Source organism: Lasiodiplodia theobromae (genome assembly GCF_012971845.1).
Source record: "Lasiodiplodia theobromae strain AM2As chromosome Unknown scaffold_15, whole genome shotgun sequence".
Taxonomy (NCBI): Eukaryota; Fungi; Ascomycota; class Dothideomycetes; order Botryosphaeriales; family Botryosphaeriaceae; genus Lasiodiplodia; species Lasiodiplodia theobromae.
The window spans coordinates 360,196-378,404 of NW_023336355.1; the positions used below are offsets into that span (position 1 = coordinate 360,196).

At 55.0% G+C, this 18,209-nt stretch overlaps 6 protein-coding genes across 6 annotated transcripts; 3 read left to right on the top strand and 3 right to left on the bottom strand.

The window, feature by feature from the left end:
- Window positions 1-89: 89 nt before the first annotated feature.
- On the top strand, window positions 90-1,919 carry LTHEOB_5469 (uncharacterized protein; the record flags this gene model as incomplete). The annotated part of the gene is made up of 1 exon (XM_035514617.1): window positions 90-1,919. The coding sequence occupies one exon, from the start codon at window positions 90-92 to the stop codon at window positions 1,917-1,919; it is 1,830 nt and encodes a 609-aa protein (XP_035373759.1).
- Window positions 1,920-3,425: 1,506 nt separating this feature from the next.
- Window positions 3,426-4,754, bottom strand: LTHEOB_5470 (Oxidoreductase domain containing protein; the record flags this gene model as incomplete). Its single annotated transcript, XM_035514619.1, has 3 exons — window positions 3,426-4,327; window positions 4,380-4,677; window positions 4,734-4,754. 3 exons carry the CDS (start codon window positions 4,752-4,754, stop codon window positions 3,426-3,428), a joined length of 1,221 nt encoding a protein of 406 aa, XP_035373760.1.
- A 2,926-nt stretch (window positions 4,755-7,680) lies between these two features.
- On the top strand, window positions 7,681-9,504 carry LTHEOB_5471 (MFS glucose transporter; the record flags this gene model as incomplete). The annotated part of the gene is made up of 5 exons (XM_035514620.1): window positions 7,681-7,715; window positions 7,771-8,178; window positions 8,232-8,988; window positions 9,048-9,181; window positions 9,240-9,504. 5 exons carry the CDS (start codon window positions 7,681-7,683, stop codon window positions 9,502-9,504), a joined length of 1,599 nt encoding a protein of 532 aa, XP_035373761.1.
- Window positions 9,505-10,589: 1,085 nt separating this feature from the next.
- Window positions 10,590-13,219, bottom strand: LTHEOB_5472 (Poly RNA polymerase cid13; the record flags this gene model as incomplete). The annotated part of the gene is made up of 2 exons (XM_035514621.1): window positions 10,590-11,090; window positions 11,156-13,219. 2 exons carry the CDS (start codon window positions 13,217-13,219, stop codon window positions 10,590-10,592), a joined length of 2,565 nt encoding a protein of 854 aa, XP_035373762.1.
- A 749-nt stretch (window positions 13,220-13,968) lies between these two features.
- LTHEOB_5473 (Transcription initiation factor IID) lies at window positions 13,969-16,222 on the top strand (the record flags this gene model as incomplete). Its single annotated transcript, XM_035514622.1, has 3 exons — window positions 13,969-15,426; window positions 15,475-15,937; window positions 16,020-16,222. 3 exons carry the CDS (start codon window positions 13,969-13,971, stop codon window positions 16,220-16,222), a joined length of 2,124 nt encoding a protein of 707 aa, XP_035373763.1.
- A 1,161-nt stretch (window positions 16,223-17,383) lies between these two features.
- LTHEOB_5474 (Peptidase ma family protein) lies at window positions 17,384-18,042 on the bottom strand (the record flags this gene model as incomplete). Its single annotated transcript, XM_035514623.1, has 2 exons — window positions 17,384-17,799; window positions 17,922-18,042. 2 exons carry the CDS (start codon window positions 18,040-18,042, stop codon window positions 17,384-17,386), a joined length of 537 nt encoding a protein of 178 aa, XP_035373764.1.
- Between the last annotated feature and the right edge of the window lie 167 nt (window positions 18,043-18,209).

Consider the following 18,209-nt stretch of genomic DNA (forward strand, 5'->3'; position numbering starts at 1 on the left):
GATCAGGAGGCGGTACCAACGCCTTGTAAGTTGCTTTTGTTCTATTATACCGGATCAACGAATATTCACTCTTCGCAGATTACCACGATATGCCATCAGAGCACGCTCCTGAAAATGCCGCCAACGGCATGGACTTCGATAGCATCGACCTGGGCGATGGCTCGGATGCCCCAAATATCGATCTCAATTTTGACGGTACAGATTCCAAGGCCGGTACCGGCTTTGGAGGAGATATAGGCTTTAACTGGGGTGCAACTAGTTGGGCCTTCTCGACTGATAAGAAAGATGACGCCGCTGTGGATGAGGCTACCGACGCCAATGATATCTGGAACTTTGAGGGTTCGACGAAGCCCGGTACTGGGTTCAATTTCGGCTTCAACGCTGCAGTAGAGGGGAAAAACGAGGGAGATGACTGGGGCTGGGGCACGGCGATGTCTAAGAAAGACAAGAAAGAGAAGAAGGGAAGCTTTGAGCTTCTTAACAAGCCACCGCTACCGCCGCCTAAACCCGAACCTCTAGCCACTACAGACGCTACAGCGGATGACATCCGGGCACTCGGGAACAAACAGGATAATCAGAAAAATGGTAATGCTGAGCCGGAGCCCGTTATCGTTCTTCCTGAACCTGAACCCGAACCAGTATCCAAGATAACGCCACTTGCTGAAGCCGCGTCGGATGACGAGTGGGGCGGATGGGGAACAGCTTCTTCGCGGAAGAAGAAAAAGAAGAAGAAGGGTAAGAATGTGAATCTCGAGCCGGAGCCTGAACCTATGCCACCACCTCTTCCACCTCTTGCACCCGAACCTGCTGCCGAAGATGACTGGGGTGGGTGGGGAACGGCTAATTGGAAGAAAGACAAGAAAGAGAAGATGGTCGAGCCTGGCCTACCGCTAGAGGACCCTTTCCTACCGTCGGAGGAGCCTTCCCTCGCTTCGGATTTCCCGCCAATTATAGAGCCCACTTCTGATCAACTTACTCTTGTGGACTCGACAGCAGCAGAAACAACACTAATAGACACTCAAACCGAAGCGATGACACTTGAGGGTCAGTTCTCCTTCCCAAACCCAGGGCCGTCCGAGCAATATCATGATACAGGATACGACTATGCATCCGTCGTATCTAATGACGAAGACATTGCTTCCAAGAGCGGGAGCAATCGTTCGCACCAGGAGATAGCGGCAGTCAAAGAACTCGGACACTTCTTTGCCGAAGTAGAGGACCTACGTCCGTTACATCAGGAATTGTTGGAGAAACTTGGTCCGGAGCGATTTTCTGAGAACTACCGGAGAGTTCTGAAACTGTACTTCGTGAAATTGCAGAGGGAGGCCAAAACCATCGTCGAAAAGCAAACGGCGCTTGTTCTGAGAAAACGTTTTAACAGGTACACTATTGGACAAAGGATCGCTAACATTATGCAAACCACTAGCAAGGATGATTCGTCACATCTGGATCAACTTTCATCACAGAAGGTCCAAAAGAGAATTGGAGATTGGCTTGCACAGCTAGGCAACACGGCGCCTCAGCAAAGCATAGACGAGCAGAACGATAGGACTAACGAAAGCAGCAATGAGGCTGAAGATGGAGAGCTTTTTGAAGATATCAGCATCGCCAGTATCGAACAGGCCAAAGCATTTCTGCGGCGGGGAGAGCCTTTCCAGAATCTAATTCTTCAGCTGCGTCTCTTAACTCTTCCACTTTCTATCCGAGATGTACTCGACATGGCGTCTATGGGTTCGATTGCCATTTCCTCGACCAATGATAGTTCATTGGTGAACAGGGCGAAGGCGTTCACGGAAGACTATACTGGAGTGGAATGGGATTGGTGGCCTCTGATGCCTCGAGTGCCGGATGTTGGCCGAAATAAATTCCGGCTTCAGTGGGAGGTAGGTGCAGAGTCGTATCTCAGCATATGGTGTTGAGAATATGTTAACATTTTTCAGGTTTGCGGCCAACTTCTCTACAGCGAGATTTCTCCCAAAGATGCAGAGTCTCTGCGGAATGCCCTTGCAGTTATGGACGGAAATCTACCGGAATGCTCTGATTATGGAACAAATCCGAAATCACTCAGTCTGAGCAGCCCTTCCGTCAGCTTTTTCGAGGGGGTCCGGAATTGGGCAAAACAGAATCTTGCAACTTCTTCATTTGCGTCAGCCCCTTCGACAGCTCAGCAGCGATATACACCCACTGGGGCGGCGAGGACTTCTTCCAGTGCTCCTTCGAACTCCAACTCTGGTCAGAACATAGCAGCGATTCCGTCTTCGAGCGCAGTACAGAGCGGAGGGCTTGCACAAGCTTGTGGCGTTGATCACAATAGCACCCCGGGGTTTCACAACAATGATCCACGTGTCATCTTTGGAATACGAAGCAAATATGGGTTGGATCACATCGAGACCGTTGGAACCAGGGACGATCTAGACGATTCGTCATTCTTTGGAGAGCTCAAGAGCCGACATGACGCTTACCGTCCCTTTGTGAACCGATGGCTATCGCCGTTTCGTTTCAGATACTGCAATTTTGTCCGCGTAAGCTTACCTGCATAGACGCGCCATTTGTGAGGCTGACCGCGCTAGTTTGAGCATGTGTTCGACGATCCGCTTTTCTCCAGCGAGGATGGACTGCCAGCTTGGCTCAACAGCGCCAACATTTACGAGCATGATCCAGACTACGACTACAGCCCAAAGCCACCTCGGGCAAAAAACTCACCGATTGATTCCAAGCTCTTTTCCGCCTGTCTGGCGGCATGCAACACCAGGTGTGGTTGGTCTTCGATGTCGGCAACTCTCCACAAGTGCCGCTTTCTGCCCAGAACTTCTCAAAAATTGATGAGAATTCCCAGGAAAAAGACAGCTTTGACCAAGGATGATCGTGTCATTTTCGGAATTGAGGCAGAGTATGCTTTGTCTTTTGCAATGCTTTTCATCTATCATGCCGTCCTTATACTCGCCGCTTTTGCCTTCTGGATATATTGGTTGAAGAATCATCCAAATGATTTGCAGAATGCGTCTGCACCAATATTCACGGTCTTTGGGTTGATGGGAGCATTTTGGGGACATCTTGGTCGGCGTCTCGGAGCAGTCTGATTTATCTCAAGATTCTGGACAACACAGATTTTGGAACATTTCTGATTCTTGTACCTTCCTCGTTCTTTTGATTTTTGTTCGATGAAGTCCATTGGTAAAATACCGTAATGCTTTTCTGCTGGCCACCCACTGTTCGTGTCCATCTCAATGCTCACATTTCAGTGGCCTTTCCCGCATCCGGGTCGATGTTTGTCTTCTGGCCGCCCTAAGCCGAACTCTGCGAAGCTCGATTCGGCCATCTGATGATGAGGCTCTAGACTTGCTAGTACCCCCGTGTGAAACTGACCGCCAAAACTCAGCAGAGTCCCTAATTATATCAGATAGCAACACGCACAAGTGCAGGTTTCAATCCCAGACTTGGCGGCAGCTGATATTGATACGTTTCGCGCTCATGTATCCCTTCCACTTCGCATACGCCTTCTGCTCTTCCTCCGTAGCACCCGGCGTGCCCACCGGCCACTTCGCCAACGGCTCCGGACACGTGCCCGCAATCGTCCGCGGCATCGCGTGCCACGCCCACCTCGCCTCCTTTGACAGCAGAATGCAGTCTCCACTCCGAACCCTGATAGCGACCGTCTTGTCTGGCCTACGCCGAGGCTCGAGGCGGTTTTGCTGGTCTCCCTCGCCCTCTTGCCCACCAGCCGGCGCCTCCGTACCCGACGACTCCTGCTCACCGCCATCTCCTCGGTCATCCTCCCTCTCGATGACAAAGATGCCCTCGCATCCGAGCGTGAACGAGGCCAGGGCGCGCTCGCAGAACTCGCTGACGTCGCGGTGGACGGGCATGTAGTCCTTGCCCGAGTAGATGAGCACGACGCCCGACTCGGGCCGGATGTGGGGGAACAGCCCCGTGACGAGGCGCGACAGGTCGTGCGGGAAGGGCGTGCGGGTGATGCCGTAGCTGCGCGTGGGCCAGTCGTACTGCTCGCCCAGCGTCAGCCACCGCAGCTTGCTGGCCAGGAACTGCGCCATGTTCAGCGGCTTCCTGCCCGACGCTGTGTCCTTCGGGTGGAGCTGTTGCGATGGGGAGGACTGTGCGTAGCTGAAGAAGGAGCACGACGGCACTGAGGGTTTAGTGGTGGCTGTTGTATCGGAGGGGTCTTCCGACTTTGCGGGCGGATAGGGAATGCGATAGTCTGCCTCGAGGTTGATTTTATGTTTCGGGTCCGCCAGGTCTCTGTGCATCAACTGTGATGTGTATAGTATCTGAGTCTCCATGGGAAGGATTCCGGGCACTATCTGAAGGCCTGTGAGGCAATGAGTTTAGAATACTTTGTTGAAAACTGCAGTTAGACCTACCAGGGATGTCCTTATGCTCGTAGATGATAGCATCCTTAAATTCTGTCTTCGACGGACCCTCGGCGCCTAGGTGCGGTAGGGCTGCTTTCCGGTATTCGGCGCATGCATTTTCTATAATGGATGCAGAAATGCTGCCTGCAGGGCGCCAGATGTCACGCTGTTTCTCGCTAAGCTCACGGCCGAAATACAAGAGGTCATCGTCCTGCTCTAGGTCTGCTCGTTTCACTTTGTTGTAGTGCAAGTAAGCTTCCTGGATGGGTATCGGTGGTAGAGCATGCGTGTCATGATGATGGGATTTCTAGCGATGGTTAGTCAAGCGCCCCTGGGGACCATGCATGCTTCACGTGGCATTACCGCTTCCGAGGAGAACTCCATGACCTGTCTTACCAAGCCCTTTCGAACGCTAACGGGCTGCTGATCCCGGTAAATGATCTTTGTAAAGAAGCTTTGCCGAAATAGAACAAGCCTCATAAGCCACGTTACGTGCGGCTCGTACTACTGTTTCCAATGCAGCTGTCTCGCGAAAACAAAGAAAAGGTTAGGAGCGGATCGTCACAAGAAATAGCGAAGCGACCACTGACTACTTACTTTTACGCTCATTAGATTAGATCGTACCCAAAGTGTGGACGCCGGCTTCGCTTACTCGGCTCGGATAAACCACCGCCCAGAGCAACACATCCTTGTAAAGCTTGTCACGTTGCTGAAGCATTGTCGCTGCTGATTACCCGGTATCATATGAGTTATGCACAGGTGCAACTTTAACGGTCCAGTCACTCAAAAGACTTCCCATTTGTAAAGTCGTAAAACCCCAACAGTAGACGCGGACCTGATTGTTTGATTGCTGTTCTACCTGTTCGACTTCTGGCAGGATATTCCATCCCTTGCTTGCGTCAGAGTACCCATGTGGGCTAGCCGCGGCTCACAGGCTCGTACCTGCATGGATATTAAATTCGGTACCACGAATCGTGGGAAGCATTGTCGTACTGACCAGGCATCACTATGGTCATGTTGTGCAACCCAGCAAATATCGATGTTTGCCTTCTTTTTCGCCTGATCCTCCTTTCGATGGCCGAATGAGTGCAACTGATGTAGCTTACGGCATGGACAACAGGGAATCTTACTGCTCTTGTAGTGCACACGTTACGACTGGTATGCATTGACAAGGCTATGTGCAACATGTGTCGCATCTCTCTTCTCTTTCTCTTCGGTTCAGCATGACACAGTCCAGTATACCAGTTCATGTGCCGTATTCTAGTGAATAGAAATGTGCGAGATGACTCTACCGGCAAAATAGAGAAGACCATTAGGCAGAGCATGCCGCCGGGAACCGACAACCAGCTACCAGCCCTGCGGTCACTGGAAATAAGCTTGATCGGCTTGTGTGAAATCCCGGCTCAGAGTTGCGGCCAAGAGACTACTCTTGCGTTGCGCTTGACGTGCATTAGCGTGGCTGCAATTTGCGGGGTACCGTGAAGGCAGAAAAAAATAGAAAGCAAGAGATTCACGTGGTCAGTAGATGTCTCTTGGGAACGCGAGAAGGAATGCGCCGTGATTTCGGGATTCGGCAGCTATCCTGGCTGGAGTAACGTTGTCCTGACCTGACCGCGCCTGATGGATGGATGCAGCTATATTGTTAGTGGTTACCCCTGCAGCTGCAGCAGCGTTCGCTGTTCCTGTTCGCTGACCGGTTGGCTGGACGTCGAAGGATTCGCATGGGTTTTCAGCAGTCGGTCGAGAGCGAGACCCTGTCTGAGCCAACCATTCTGCATCGAATACCCATGATGTTCGTAGGCTCTCGTGATTCTCGCAAGGCGAGTGGCACGAGAGGTTAAGGTTTGTGGCAAACGGGAAGCAGTTTTCGTGGCATTGCTCGGCGTGGCCGCGGCGAGGCTGAAAGGAAGAGACATGGGGGCGGCATGATTGGCTGGATGGTGACATGGGGTGTGACAGTTGAAAAAGGAAAGAGAATGTCGACTGGACGCCTGTGCAAAGGGCTCGGGTTCACATGAGCTCGCTCTGCCGGATTGCAGTCACGCATCAAAGGCCGAAAGCGGGCCAAGACTGGCAGTCTGGGCAGGCGCGAATCCAGCAGGCGACTCAGGCGACGCCTCCTCCGACGCCTCGACCCAACGCCCGTTCCGCATGGGCCACCAATGAGCAGCGCGGCTGCGGGGAGGGGCGTTTTGGCCATTTGCGGTGAGTGCAGCAGGGTCGGCAAGCGGTGCAACGGTTGCAATGTGGCTTTTTTCCAGTCGTGGCGGCGAGGTGCGAAACCAGAGCAGCTGGCGGTGGAGGATCTTCACGATTCGCGATACGGTAGCTCCAAGGGACTCGCCGCTCGCTTCGAACAAGTGCCTGGTCTGGAACTAGCTGGCGCGCACAAGCAGGAGCGGATAAATGTCAGCGTGACACGAAGCGAGCGCAGAGTCGTGGTGTTTGCGGGCGCTCGGGGAGCATTGGTGCGCAGCGCTGAGGGAAACAGGCGTCAAATTCTCCGGAGGCGTCGCCGGCGTGCGCGCGCGTTGGCATGTTCCGTGGAGCGCACCCCCAGACGACACGGCGTGCATTGCTCCGGCAGCGTTGGCTTGGCCGCGGCTGAAGGTTGGATTAAGGTCGATTAAACTGTGTGGAGAAGCGGAGAAGCGCCCTGTTTCGGCCACACCCGCGGCGCCTGCCCAGTCCAGCCCACACAAGTCACAAGCTCCGCCCGTGTCATGCTGCACGCGAGACCACTCGGGCCCCATTGGTCGTATCGCGAGGATGGCAATCCTGCCCTGACCAGCCCACCCATGCTCGTGCCACGCTGCTGTGCCCTTCCCCCGCATCCCCGCTGCATCGCATCTCGCTCCAGTCGCAGGAGTCCCTGGCCTCGTCGGGTAATGTAGCGTGCGAGGAGAACAGCGCGAGCGAGAAGTTCCACGTTGATTAAGTCGCGAAATGGCAGCGTGAGAGCTTCGACGCAGCTCGAAATTTTTTTTCCTTCACAACGGGACATGGCGCCGGCGCGACTGAGCTCGGGGCGCAATCTCGCGTCGTGCAAATGCGAAGCTGCGAAAAGGCTGAAAAGATTCACTGCTCGCGCTAGTCCTAAACGGGCCACCATCACTCTCGCCGCCGCACGCCAACCGCCCATAAATAAACCTTTACCCCTCCTCACCCGGCCCGCCTTTTCTCTCGCTGCCTACGGTTACCCCAGTGCAACTCAAAAGTTCGTTGCGCCAAGGCCTGGGACCTTTGCCTGAGCTGCCCGCCAAACCCACCATCCGAACCCCATCACTTCACTCCACTCAGGTTGTTCAAGATGGTCAAGACGTTCTACGGCGTCTACACCATTTGGTACGTCTCCACTCCAAGAATCGCGCTGAACCAAGCTAATTGTCTTCTTCAACAGCGGCTTCGCCGCACTTGGCGGTGGTCTGTTCGGTTTCGATATCTCGTCCATGTCCGGTGTCCTCGGCACCAATGCCTACAAGAACTACTTTGACAGCCCGGCCTCGTACCGCCAGGGTGGCATTACCGCCTCCATGCCCGCTGGTTCGCTGGTCGGCGCCCTGTGCTCGTCCTTCATTGCCGACAGGTACTCGCGTCGCACCGCCATCCAGGTCGCCTCGGTCATCTGGATGCTCGGCGCTCTCCTCCAGACCGTTTGCAACGGTGTCGCCCTGCTCTGCGTCGGTCGTGTCATCGCCGGTATGGCCATTGGTATCGCCTCTGCTATTGTCCCCGTCTACCAGTCCGAGATCGCCGCAAAGGAGATCCGTGGTCGTGTCGTCTCGCTCCAGCAGTGGGCCATCACCTGGTAAGAAACGCCCGCCTGGACCGCTCGCTTCCAGCAATTGACATTTTGTCTAGGGGTATCCTGATCCAGTACTTCATCCAATACGGCGCCTCCTTCGCCGACGGCGGCCCCAAGGCTCCCAACCAGGGCACTGCCGCCTTCCGTATTCCCTGGGGTATCCAGATCGTCCCCGGTGCTATCCTGTTTGTCGGCATGTTCTTCCTGCCTCGCTCGCCCCGTTGGCTCGCCAGCAAGGACCGCTGGGAGGAGGCTCTTCAGGTTCTCGCCAACCTTCACGGAAGCGGCGATGTCAACCACCCCAAGGTGCTTGCCGAGTACCACGAGATTGAGGAGGCTCTCCGCTTCGAGCGCGAGGAGGCCGTCTCTTCTTTCAAGGCTCTCGTCGCTCCTCGCATGCTCAAGCGTGTCATCCTCGGCATGTCCATTCAGATGTGGTCGCAGCTCTGCGGCATGAACATCATGATGTACTACATCGTCTACATCATGGAGGCTGCCGGCGTCGGTTCGCCCCTCCTCACTGCCTCCATCCAGTACATCATCAACGTCGCCCTTACTCTCCCGGCCATCCTCTACCTCGACCGCTTCGGCCGTCGCCCCGCTCTGCTCGCTGGCTCGTTCATGATGATGACTTGGCTCTTCATCTCCGGCTCGGTCCAAGGCGCCTACGGTGCCCCCAACCCTCGCACCGACCCCACCCTGGACGACATTTCCTGGGTGCTCATGGGCAACCCGGCTGCCTCCAAGGCCGTCATCGCCTGCTCCTACCTCTTCGTCGCTTCCTTCGCCACCACCTGGGGCCCGACGTCCTGGGTAAGTCTTCTCAACATCCATGCTTTCACGTGCTTTGCTAACAGTGAACTCTCTTCCAGACCTACCCGTCTGAGATCTACCCCGCCAAGATTCGTGCTAAGGCCGTCTCGCTCTCGACCGCTACCAACTGGGCTTGGAACTGCATTCTTGCCTTCGCCGTTCCCCCGCTCCTCTGGTCCATCAACTGGAAGATGTAAGCCCTTCCCCCACCCTAACTTGCCTCTACCCTCCAGCTAACGCGTTATTCCCAGGTACATGATCTTCGCCGCCTTCAACGGCGCAGCTCTGATCCACATGTTCCTTACTGCCCCCGAGACCAAGGGCAAGACGCTCGAGGAGATGGACGAGGTCTTCGACTCCGGCCTGCCCGCCTGGAAGAGCGCCGCCGCCCTCAAGGGCTCCAAGCTCGACCGCCTCGCCAGCGAAATCGAGAAGGGCGAGCGCAAGGTCACCGTCAACACCGTCGGCGAGGAGACCGTTGTTTCGACGCACGAGGAGACTGTCAAGTCGGGTTAAAGAATACGGAGAGAAAAGAGAGTAGAGCACAAATCTCGTCTCATTTTCTTCTTTCCTTTCCGCTCTGGACTCTTCTAAGGAGGGATCCTTTCCTTTTGCGCATGATATCACGGTTCGATGATGGGACGTTTCTCACCGTTATGGGTGCAAGCGACCCTGCCTGGTGGATCAGGAGATGACTAGCAATAGTTTAATTGATGCAGCCTTGTAGGCTTCTCTTCACTCTTTATCTGGTCTTTCGTGATGCAAGCCTGAGGCCATCCGGCAGATCCCCCCCTCCCCACGGTATATTTGAAACAGGCTTTAAAGTGCAAAAAGAATATACAAGGCTAGCAATATCTTCTGAAACGCACAAGGGGCAAACACAAACGAGCGTAATCTCTCATCACCAGCCGGCACTTTACAGCCTAGACGGGCACATGCTTCAATGCGCACGAGATGCCAGAAATGATCACTTCCCAGTCTCACCAGCAGCAACGGTCTATGAAACCCCTCTCATTTTCAGAAGTAGCACAACATCAAGGCAGAAGAGCAAAGCGTTAAAGATGTGAGACAGTCGGATCGATGCATCGCGGCCCCCTATTTCTTTCTGTCGTACAACCATGATTTATGACTCCTTTCCTAACCTTGTGCAACGTTAAACAGGTCCAGGCCATTCCTGCCTATCTTTCAGCTGGCCGTTCTAGAGCCAACCCCCACGCCCGAGACTCGTCAGCCAGTACCAGTTCCTAGCCCGAGAAAAATGCTTTTTTTTTGTTCATCTTCTTTTGAATTTTGCCTCCACCTTCTTCCGAGATTTGCCTCCCCGAACTCCTTGCTACTATGCCTCCTAAACGCCCCCTACTTTTGCGTCAGATAGCCACCATGTCCGATATAATACACACGCGCCGAAAGTGAGCAGATGGTCCCGCCGGGAAAGAAAAAGGGAAAAGAAAAGACGGTATAACGGCACCAACGCGTAACCGCGACGCCGATACACGTATTCCTACTGAAATTCCAGTAAACGACCTCTCCACAGAGGACAGTCGATCCCGTCGTATTTTTGGTGCTCCCAAGTCCCGTTGACATGGCGTAAGAACCCGCTCTTAAGTCGAGGCTTGCCTCTTCGCCGCCTCGGCCAGCTTCCCGTTCACCTTAGCGATGGCCTCCGCACCGAAGCCGTTCGCACCGTTACCCGCAGCAGAGGGTCGCCTCGCACCGTCGACGGTCGAGACGATGCCCTTTCTAACAAGTGTCTCTACGCCAGCGTCGGCGTGGCCGACAGATGGGGCAGTGCCAGGTTCGCCACCTCGCTGAGTCGCCGCCATCGTCGAAGGGTCCGTCGTCGGGTCGGTTGTGGCAGTACTTGGGGTCGGCCTGTGCTGGCCACCGCCGACGAACTGTGGCGGCGGCGGGTCGTCCTCGACAGTTGCGAAGAGGTCCTTGTGCGGGCGGCCGTTGGCCTCATCGTCGAGGATCCGCCAGGCGCGGCGGAACTCCTCGCGGATGGCGCAGATGCCTTGGTGGTTGACCGTGCGGCCGACGTTGTGGTCGAGTTCGAAGGGGTCTTGGATGCAGACAAGGTAGCGGTGGCGGACCTCTTTTTTCTGTTGTTCGCAAGTTTTAGTAAGCTGTTCTGGCACAAATGAAAAGAAAAGCGAATACAACTTACGCTAGCCTTTTCCACGCGCGCCTTCGTCCAACCCAGCTCCTCTTTCGTGACCATCCTTTCTTGGGGCTTCCGCTGACCAAAAGTGATCACGTCACGCGTCCAATGGAAACCTCCAACACGATCGGGCACTCCAGGACATCCGTAGTATCGGAAGAAGCCTCTCAACAGCGAGCCTAGCGAATCCTTGTTGCACGTCCACTGTCCTTTGTGGGCCTTTTCAAGGATGTACTCTTTGTCCGCAAGGAATTTGACGACATGTCCGTTGCATATGACGTCTACTACCTCCGGAGACTGGCCAATTGCGGTAAAGTTAGTCAACTGTTGCAGATCGGGGGTAACTGGCTCCTCGGGGATTCGGATGAGGTAGTGCAAAACCATCAGGGCGTAACCGTAAGATGACAGGGTGCCATTATATGAGCTGTTGATCTTGCGCGTTTTGGCCCAAGCCTTGACGAATATCACCATATCTCTAATGCGCTGGTCGCTGATTGCGTAACAGTGGAGGAGCCTCGTATTGTAGATGCCCAGGTGACCAGCGAAGTTGAGGTCGCACTGAATGCCAACGCCGTCCTTCGGGAAATCGAGCGGCCCCATTGGTTTCTCACGCAACCACGGCTTCTCCGGACGGCGGTCGCGCTTCTGGCCTGCAGCGGACTCATCTCCAGCAACTTGTTCCTGACCGTTAGGATCTGGTTGAGACGCCGCTTTCTCACCACCTGCTGTAGGCACCTCCTTATGTGTAGTATCATTACTATCGTCCTTGGCTGAGGATGCCGCAGTGGGGCTACCGCTTTTCTTCCGTCTCGACGGTGTCTTCTTGTCCGGGTGAAGCGCGTTATCGTCCTTCAGTGTTGGTGATTCTTCGCCAACTGCAGCATCTGCACCCTCGGGGTCCTCAGCCGCCTTTTCATCATCAGGAGACTTTCTGCCGCCTTCTAGGAGAGCTTTCTTTTCCTCCTCGGGGAGATCATCCCACTTCTTGCGTTCCGCAATTAGATTCGCGTGCAACTCTGCTGACGGTTTCTCGCAGAATTTGATGATAGGGACACGCGTGTTCGTAAGAAGGCGGGCACCAAAACCATGATCAAGGAAAATTTTCTCCAGAGCGCGGGGTCCAAACTTCTGCGCCAACTCCGTATCATCGCCGTTCTCTGTAACCACGGCCAGATCGATATCGGAACCTTTCGTAGCGAAACCAGTACCTACGCTCCCAAAGCACTTAAACTGAATGCTTGGAACTTCAGGGAAAGCGCCTATCTCGCTCTGGCATATTTGCTGAAGTCTCAGAATGAAATCATCTTTCTCCTTCAGCTCGGCATCGGTCATAGCAACCTTCGGGATTTCAATCGCAGCAAGATTGCCCAGATACCTGCACTGTGCCTGAAGCTTTTCTTGGAGTTGGAGTTGATGCTGCTGATAACGCTGGTTGGGATTGAAAAGCGGGGGTCCAGGGCGGAATGGACCATTCACGGGTCCGCTCGGGCTCGGTCTTTGCAGGATCTGGAAGGGGGGAGGTCCCGGGGCACCCTGCTTGTAGCCGTGTGGAGAGCCAAAGTTGCCTGAGTTGGGAGGCACGCCTGGTGCGGAAGGGCTGAAGTGAGGTCCCTGCTGCTGTTGGGGCTGCCAAGATGCCCTGGATTGATGGAAGCCTCCTCTTTGCTGGTGCCATTCACTGCTGCGGTTACGCATGTGGGGTGGAACATAACCAGGGCTGGCATGAGGCGAGGGAAAGCCATGCTGGCGTTGCTGAGGAGATCCTTGACCAAAGTACGGGCGTCCGGGGCCTGATTGGCCGCGTCCATGGTGCGGGCTGTGGCGGATTTGATGGGGTGAGCCTGCAGAACCTGGGGGAAGCTGCTGTGATTGCGGTCGGTTTGAATAACGTCCAGTGCGCGGTTGCGAGAGCGGGTGCTGTGGAGAGCGCTGAGGGGTGGCCTGTGCCGCTGAGGAGTTGTCGCTTGAAATGGGGAGTTGGCCGTCTGACGAGGGTGGACCACTGTCTGAAGGACCACTATTCTTCAGAATCATGGACCTCAGCTGGTCCTCCAGAGGTAGCGCGCTCATTGCTGCAGGAAATGTGGTGTGGTGCTATGAAATTGAAAAGAGGAGCGAAGTTGGTGGTGGAGGGCAAGTGAGCGTCGCAAGAAGAAAGCGACAGGTTTCGACTCAATTGTTGGCTTATGCGATTGAGTAATTCCGACAGCTTAACGAGCAGCAGGGACTACAGCAGAATTCCGGCCTTACTCACGGAGGCCACGTGGGTTGCAAGATGGCAGATTTTGAGATGGTTGAAGGGCACGCAGCATCCATAAGGATGGCGGCGAGGAGAGCACGTGGCGGGGGCGCAGACTCAGGGAAAGACCGGGGTAGGCATGGCAGCAAGGTGAGGAGAGATGGAGCAAACGGGGATTGATGCGAGGCTCAATCATGCGCTAGGCCCACTGCGCGTCAACCTACCCGCCGCATCGCCGCGGGACACGCGCATCGGCCCTACTTTTCCCCGGAAGCCGCATCCCTGCCTCTCTTGGCGCCGATGATCCAAGAACCAGCGTTGCCGCCTCAAAGAGCTCCTCCACCCACACCAACACGACAAAGCCCTTCGCCGTTCCCTCCCAGCCGTGTCGTGCTGCCCCTCGTCGCGCCTACCCGCGACACGCGCTCTCGCTGCCCCGCCCGCGCTCGCGCATTGGCGCTCCCGTCTTAAAGCGCCCGCCTGCTCGATCGCGCTCGAGCTTCTGCCTCGACATCATCGCGCCCGCGCGACCTCACCTCGACACCCTCACCCACCCACGTCACGTCCTTCGTTGCCAACCATGAGCGCTACGCCTGCTGGTCCCCCCGGCTCCACTCCGACCGCCGCCAGCGGGAGCAACACCCCGAACGGCAGCGCTCCGTCAGCTCTCCGCCGCCCGCCGAAGCCGAAGGCCAACCCCTTGGTCCAGCCGAAGCGCGCCAAAGATAAGCGCGCGCTGGCGAAAAGGCCTGCTCCGTCTGGTGCAAACGCCGCCGGTGCTCCTGCCAATGGCGCCGCCGCGCAGCAGAAGGCCGCGCCCTCCAGCAACTTATATGAGAACTTTATGCCGCCTCCGGGCACACAAGTGAAGGCGACGCCGCTTTTCACCACCAAGCGCGCGCTTTTGGAGGGCCTGAGGCACCACATTGTCAAGTTCCAGTCCAAGAACCCCATCGATCCGACCGACCAAGCCGAGTTCACCCGTCCTATCCGCCTGCATAGACGCGACGCTGCGCTTGGAAAGTCCGGTGCCGGCGCAGATTCTGGGGGTGAGGGAGAAGAGAATGACGAGGAGGTCAAGGAAAGACTGCGGATAGAAGCTCTGAAGGAAGAAAGGCGCCGGAACCGTGAGGAGATTCAGGCGCAGATTGCGCCCAAGTCCAAGGGCAGGACATTTGTTGATAACAAGAAGAAAATCCAGCAGGTCTATGAGCGTAACGATACCCCGCAAGCCATCAAAGCTTCCCGCCTGCGGTACGAGGAAACGCTGCCATGGCATTTGGAGGACTTCGACAACAAGAACACCTGGGTTGGTGCCTATGAGGCTGCTCTTTCGGACTGCCACGTCATGATGATCAAGGAACAAGTCGTCAACCCGCAGACAGGCGAGGTAACGGAAAAGTACCGCATGATCCCCATTGAGAAATGGTACAAGTTCTCCGCAAAGGACAAAGCCGTTAGCATGTCGCTGGAGGAAATCGAGAAGCAGGAAAAGGGCGGTTTTGCTTTGTCTCGCTGGGCTCTCCACCCTCAAGGTGAGACCAAGAAGAGCAACGTTCCCAAGTGGATGAGAGAGATGGAGGCCGAGAAGCAGCTCAAGCAAATGGCAGAGGACAGTGCCATGAGATCCAAGGGCCTCTTCCTCCGCAGTGCAGGCCGTGGAGACGAAGAGGATGTCAAGAAGCGCCGCTCGGACGATGACGACTGGATCAAGACCGACGGTGCCCCTGATGCAGATATCATTGATTACGACGACAAGGAGGCCTTTGCCGACGACGAGGAGGGCGTCAATGGTTTGTTTGAAGGCGACGATGAGACGACAAAGGACGCAGAGGAAAGGATCAAGCGTGAGCAGTTGTCAGCCAACTTCTTCGCGAACAAAGACGAGAAAGATGTGTGGGAGCAGGAGGAAGAAGAAGCTTTGGAAGCGGAGCTGAAGAAGAAGTTGGAAAAGAGCTTGCGTAAGAAGATCGTCAAGCGCGAGAAGAACTATAACTATGATCTGGACGACAGTGACGAGAACCCATATTCCGAAGATGTAAGTTGCGCCACTGTCTACGCCTTTCACTGTCTAACGGGATAATAGAGCGAGTCTGAAGACTCCGAGGTGGAGCGCCAGAAAGAAGAGGAGCGAAAGCGTGAAGAGGAGAAAGCTGCAGCGGAGAAGGGCAAAGGCAAGGCCAACGAACCCGCAGAGAAGTCTGCATCAGGCACTTCCACGAAGGGCAGCAACACCCCTTCCAATCGCCCAAAAACTAGCGATCCACTCAAGCTGTCTTCATCACAAACTCTTAAGCGGCCCGGCTCTCCGAACCTCTCTGAGCAAAGCGGTAACGAGTCTTCACGTAAGAAGCAGAAGAAGTTCGGTGGAGGTGGTAGTGACAGTGAAGCCACCGACAGCGGAAAGCCGCTAGCGTCTCGGATCAAGCAAACAGCAAACTCGCAAGCGCCTACCCCTGGCGGGAGCCGTGCTGGCAGTCCTGTTGTGGGTGGTACAGGCAGTCGTGCAGGCAGTCCAGCCGCCGGTGCTGCTGGTGCCAAGGCACGTGGTAAGTCAGACTCTTTGCTCCCTTTTATGCATTTTCCAATACCTTCAACTTTAACGAATAATTGCTGACCATTGAGAAAAAGCCCCCGCCAATTTCGGCCCACCTCCGTCTGTCGAGGAGATCCGCGCTGTCATTCCTCCCGAGGGTGCCAGCATGCAACATTTGATTTCCAAGTTCAAGGGGCGCTTCAAGCAAGGCAGCCCAAGCCAACACCAGTTTATTGCTAATGTCAAGGCCGCCGGTCAATATGATAAGAACACGAAGATGATTTTCCGGAAGCCTTGAGTTCATTTAACGACTCCTTTGATGGGCAATGGCTGTTTTCTCAAGTTTACACTAGACCTGGAGGGCGTTTCATTTGACTCTTGGGGGGATTTCTCACGGTTCCGGTTGGGTATTGGTTTGAGGAGGACGGATATCTCTTTCGGGGCCTTTAGAAGGCGGCATCTACCGTATAGCTCGGGGACCAGCTAGAAGGTCCTCCACTTCCTTCCACTCACTGCTTCATAAAACCCAGAAGATTCCTCGTCCTGGGTTGCTGAGCAAAGCACTGGCTGGAACATGCCACCGCCAAAGCTCACAGGATTTCTACCACCAGAGGTAAGACTCCAGGGTGTTCAAGAGGATTTCCATGGATTTGGAGGAAAGAAGATGTCATACAGTATGCGAACCCAAAAAAAAAAACATTGCCGAGATTCACGACTGCCGAAACAATTTGCGGACCACGGAGTCATGGGACTGGAAGATTGCTGGGTCAATGTAAACGATAAGAGAATGAAAAATAGCAAAAAGTCGCCATTCAATGCCAGAAGAATTAAAGCAAAGATGATGATCGTTCAGCCCGAAGCGAAATCCGCTTATCATAAGGATTCTTAGATACGGACGATAACGACATCTGACAAGCATGCCGCTCCACCGAACAGGGCTGAAACATTCGTCAAACCACAAAACTCTATTTACTAGCTCTGCAGTAAGATCGACAGTGCATCGGCTTGGCGTCAAAGCGTTACGATTATACCCTCGTTCCCCACAGTTGCTATCCACACGTCTCCACCTCTGTGCATTGATTACACAGTACTGTGTAAGCATGACGGGTGTTTCCTAGTCCGGACTCTGGAGATTGATAATTTAGTAAGCTGGGAAGACAACTCGCTAATAGAGACAGATGATGGAAAGAAGCGGTATTCTGCTTGACAATTTGGCGCGAATGCATGCGTCGCCCATCGGAGGCTTCCAGTATCGTTCTGATCCCTCTGGCCCCCGACTTTCACTTCTTCGCTTCGCATCCTAAATCAAGCATTCAAAACACGCGAGCTTGTTGATGGGTTTTATGCTTCATAATCCTCTCATACACTTCATCGAACAACCTGCAAACACTCAGGCGCTCTCAAGACAATATCCCGCCCAAGAATCCGACCCTTCTCCACCCGATCATCTTCCCACTCATCACCTCGTGCACCACTGAAGGAACAGGCTATCTCCCTTAACCTTCGTCACCACGCTCCCGGCCTTCCCCTGAAGCGCGCTCGACGAATCCACCTCGCCCTCATCCGGCCACAGGCCCTGCTCCTCACTGCCCCACTTGACGAGGTCCCAGCTGCGCACCTTGGCGCCGGGCACGAACGTGGCGTTGCCGTAGACGCTGTCGCCGGTGGGGGGGTCGAAGAGCTCGACCGTGACCGACTGCTGGCGGTACGGGCCCATGCGCTCGGGCTCGAGCAGGGTGAAGGAGCCGTGGAAAGGGGCCGTCAGCTGCACAAGGTCCTCGCCCGTGGGCTGGCGCACGGCGACCGGGTCCGGCGTGCCCGACGTGAGGGAGAAGTCGAGGATCTGGAGGCTGAGGGCCGAGGCGCCGTCGCAACCTGTTTTTGTTCCCAGGATCGTGAGATTGATGAAAGGTTTTGGGAGAAGGAAGAGGAGAGGATGGATGGTTGGGGAAAGGAGAATACGGGATAAAGGAAAGAAAGAGAAGGAAACTACGTACGAGAGTAATCGGCCCAGACGCTGAAGGTTTTACCATCGGCGGCAATAGAGGTGGGGACAGCCGCCGTGAGCGTGGCGGCGGCGCCGAGGCAGAGGAGGGCGGTGGAGATTGAGCTGTGCATGGTGCTTGGTTTCCTTTTGCTCTTTACTGATTGGTAGTGTTATTGCAACAAGAGCTGTGGGAAAGGCAGGAAACAGTGGAGCGTGGAGATGAAGTTAGGAGGATCGAAGGTAATAAGTTACTGATATATCCTTGCTTTATACACGTCTTGCGAGTATCACCTGTTTC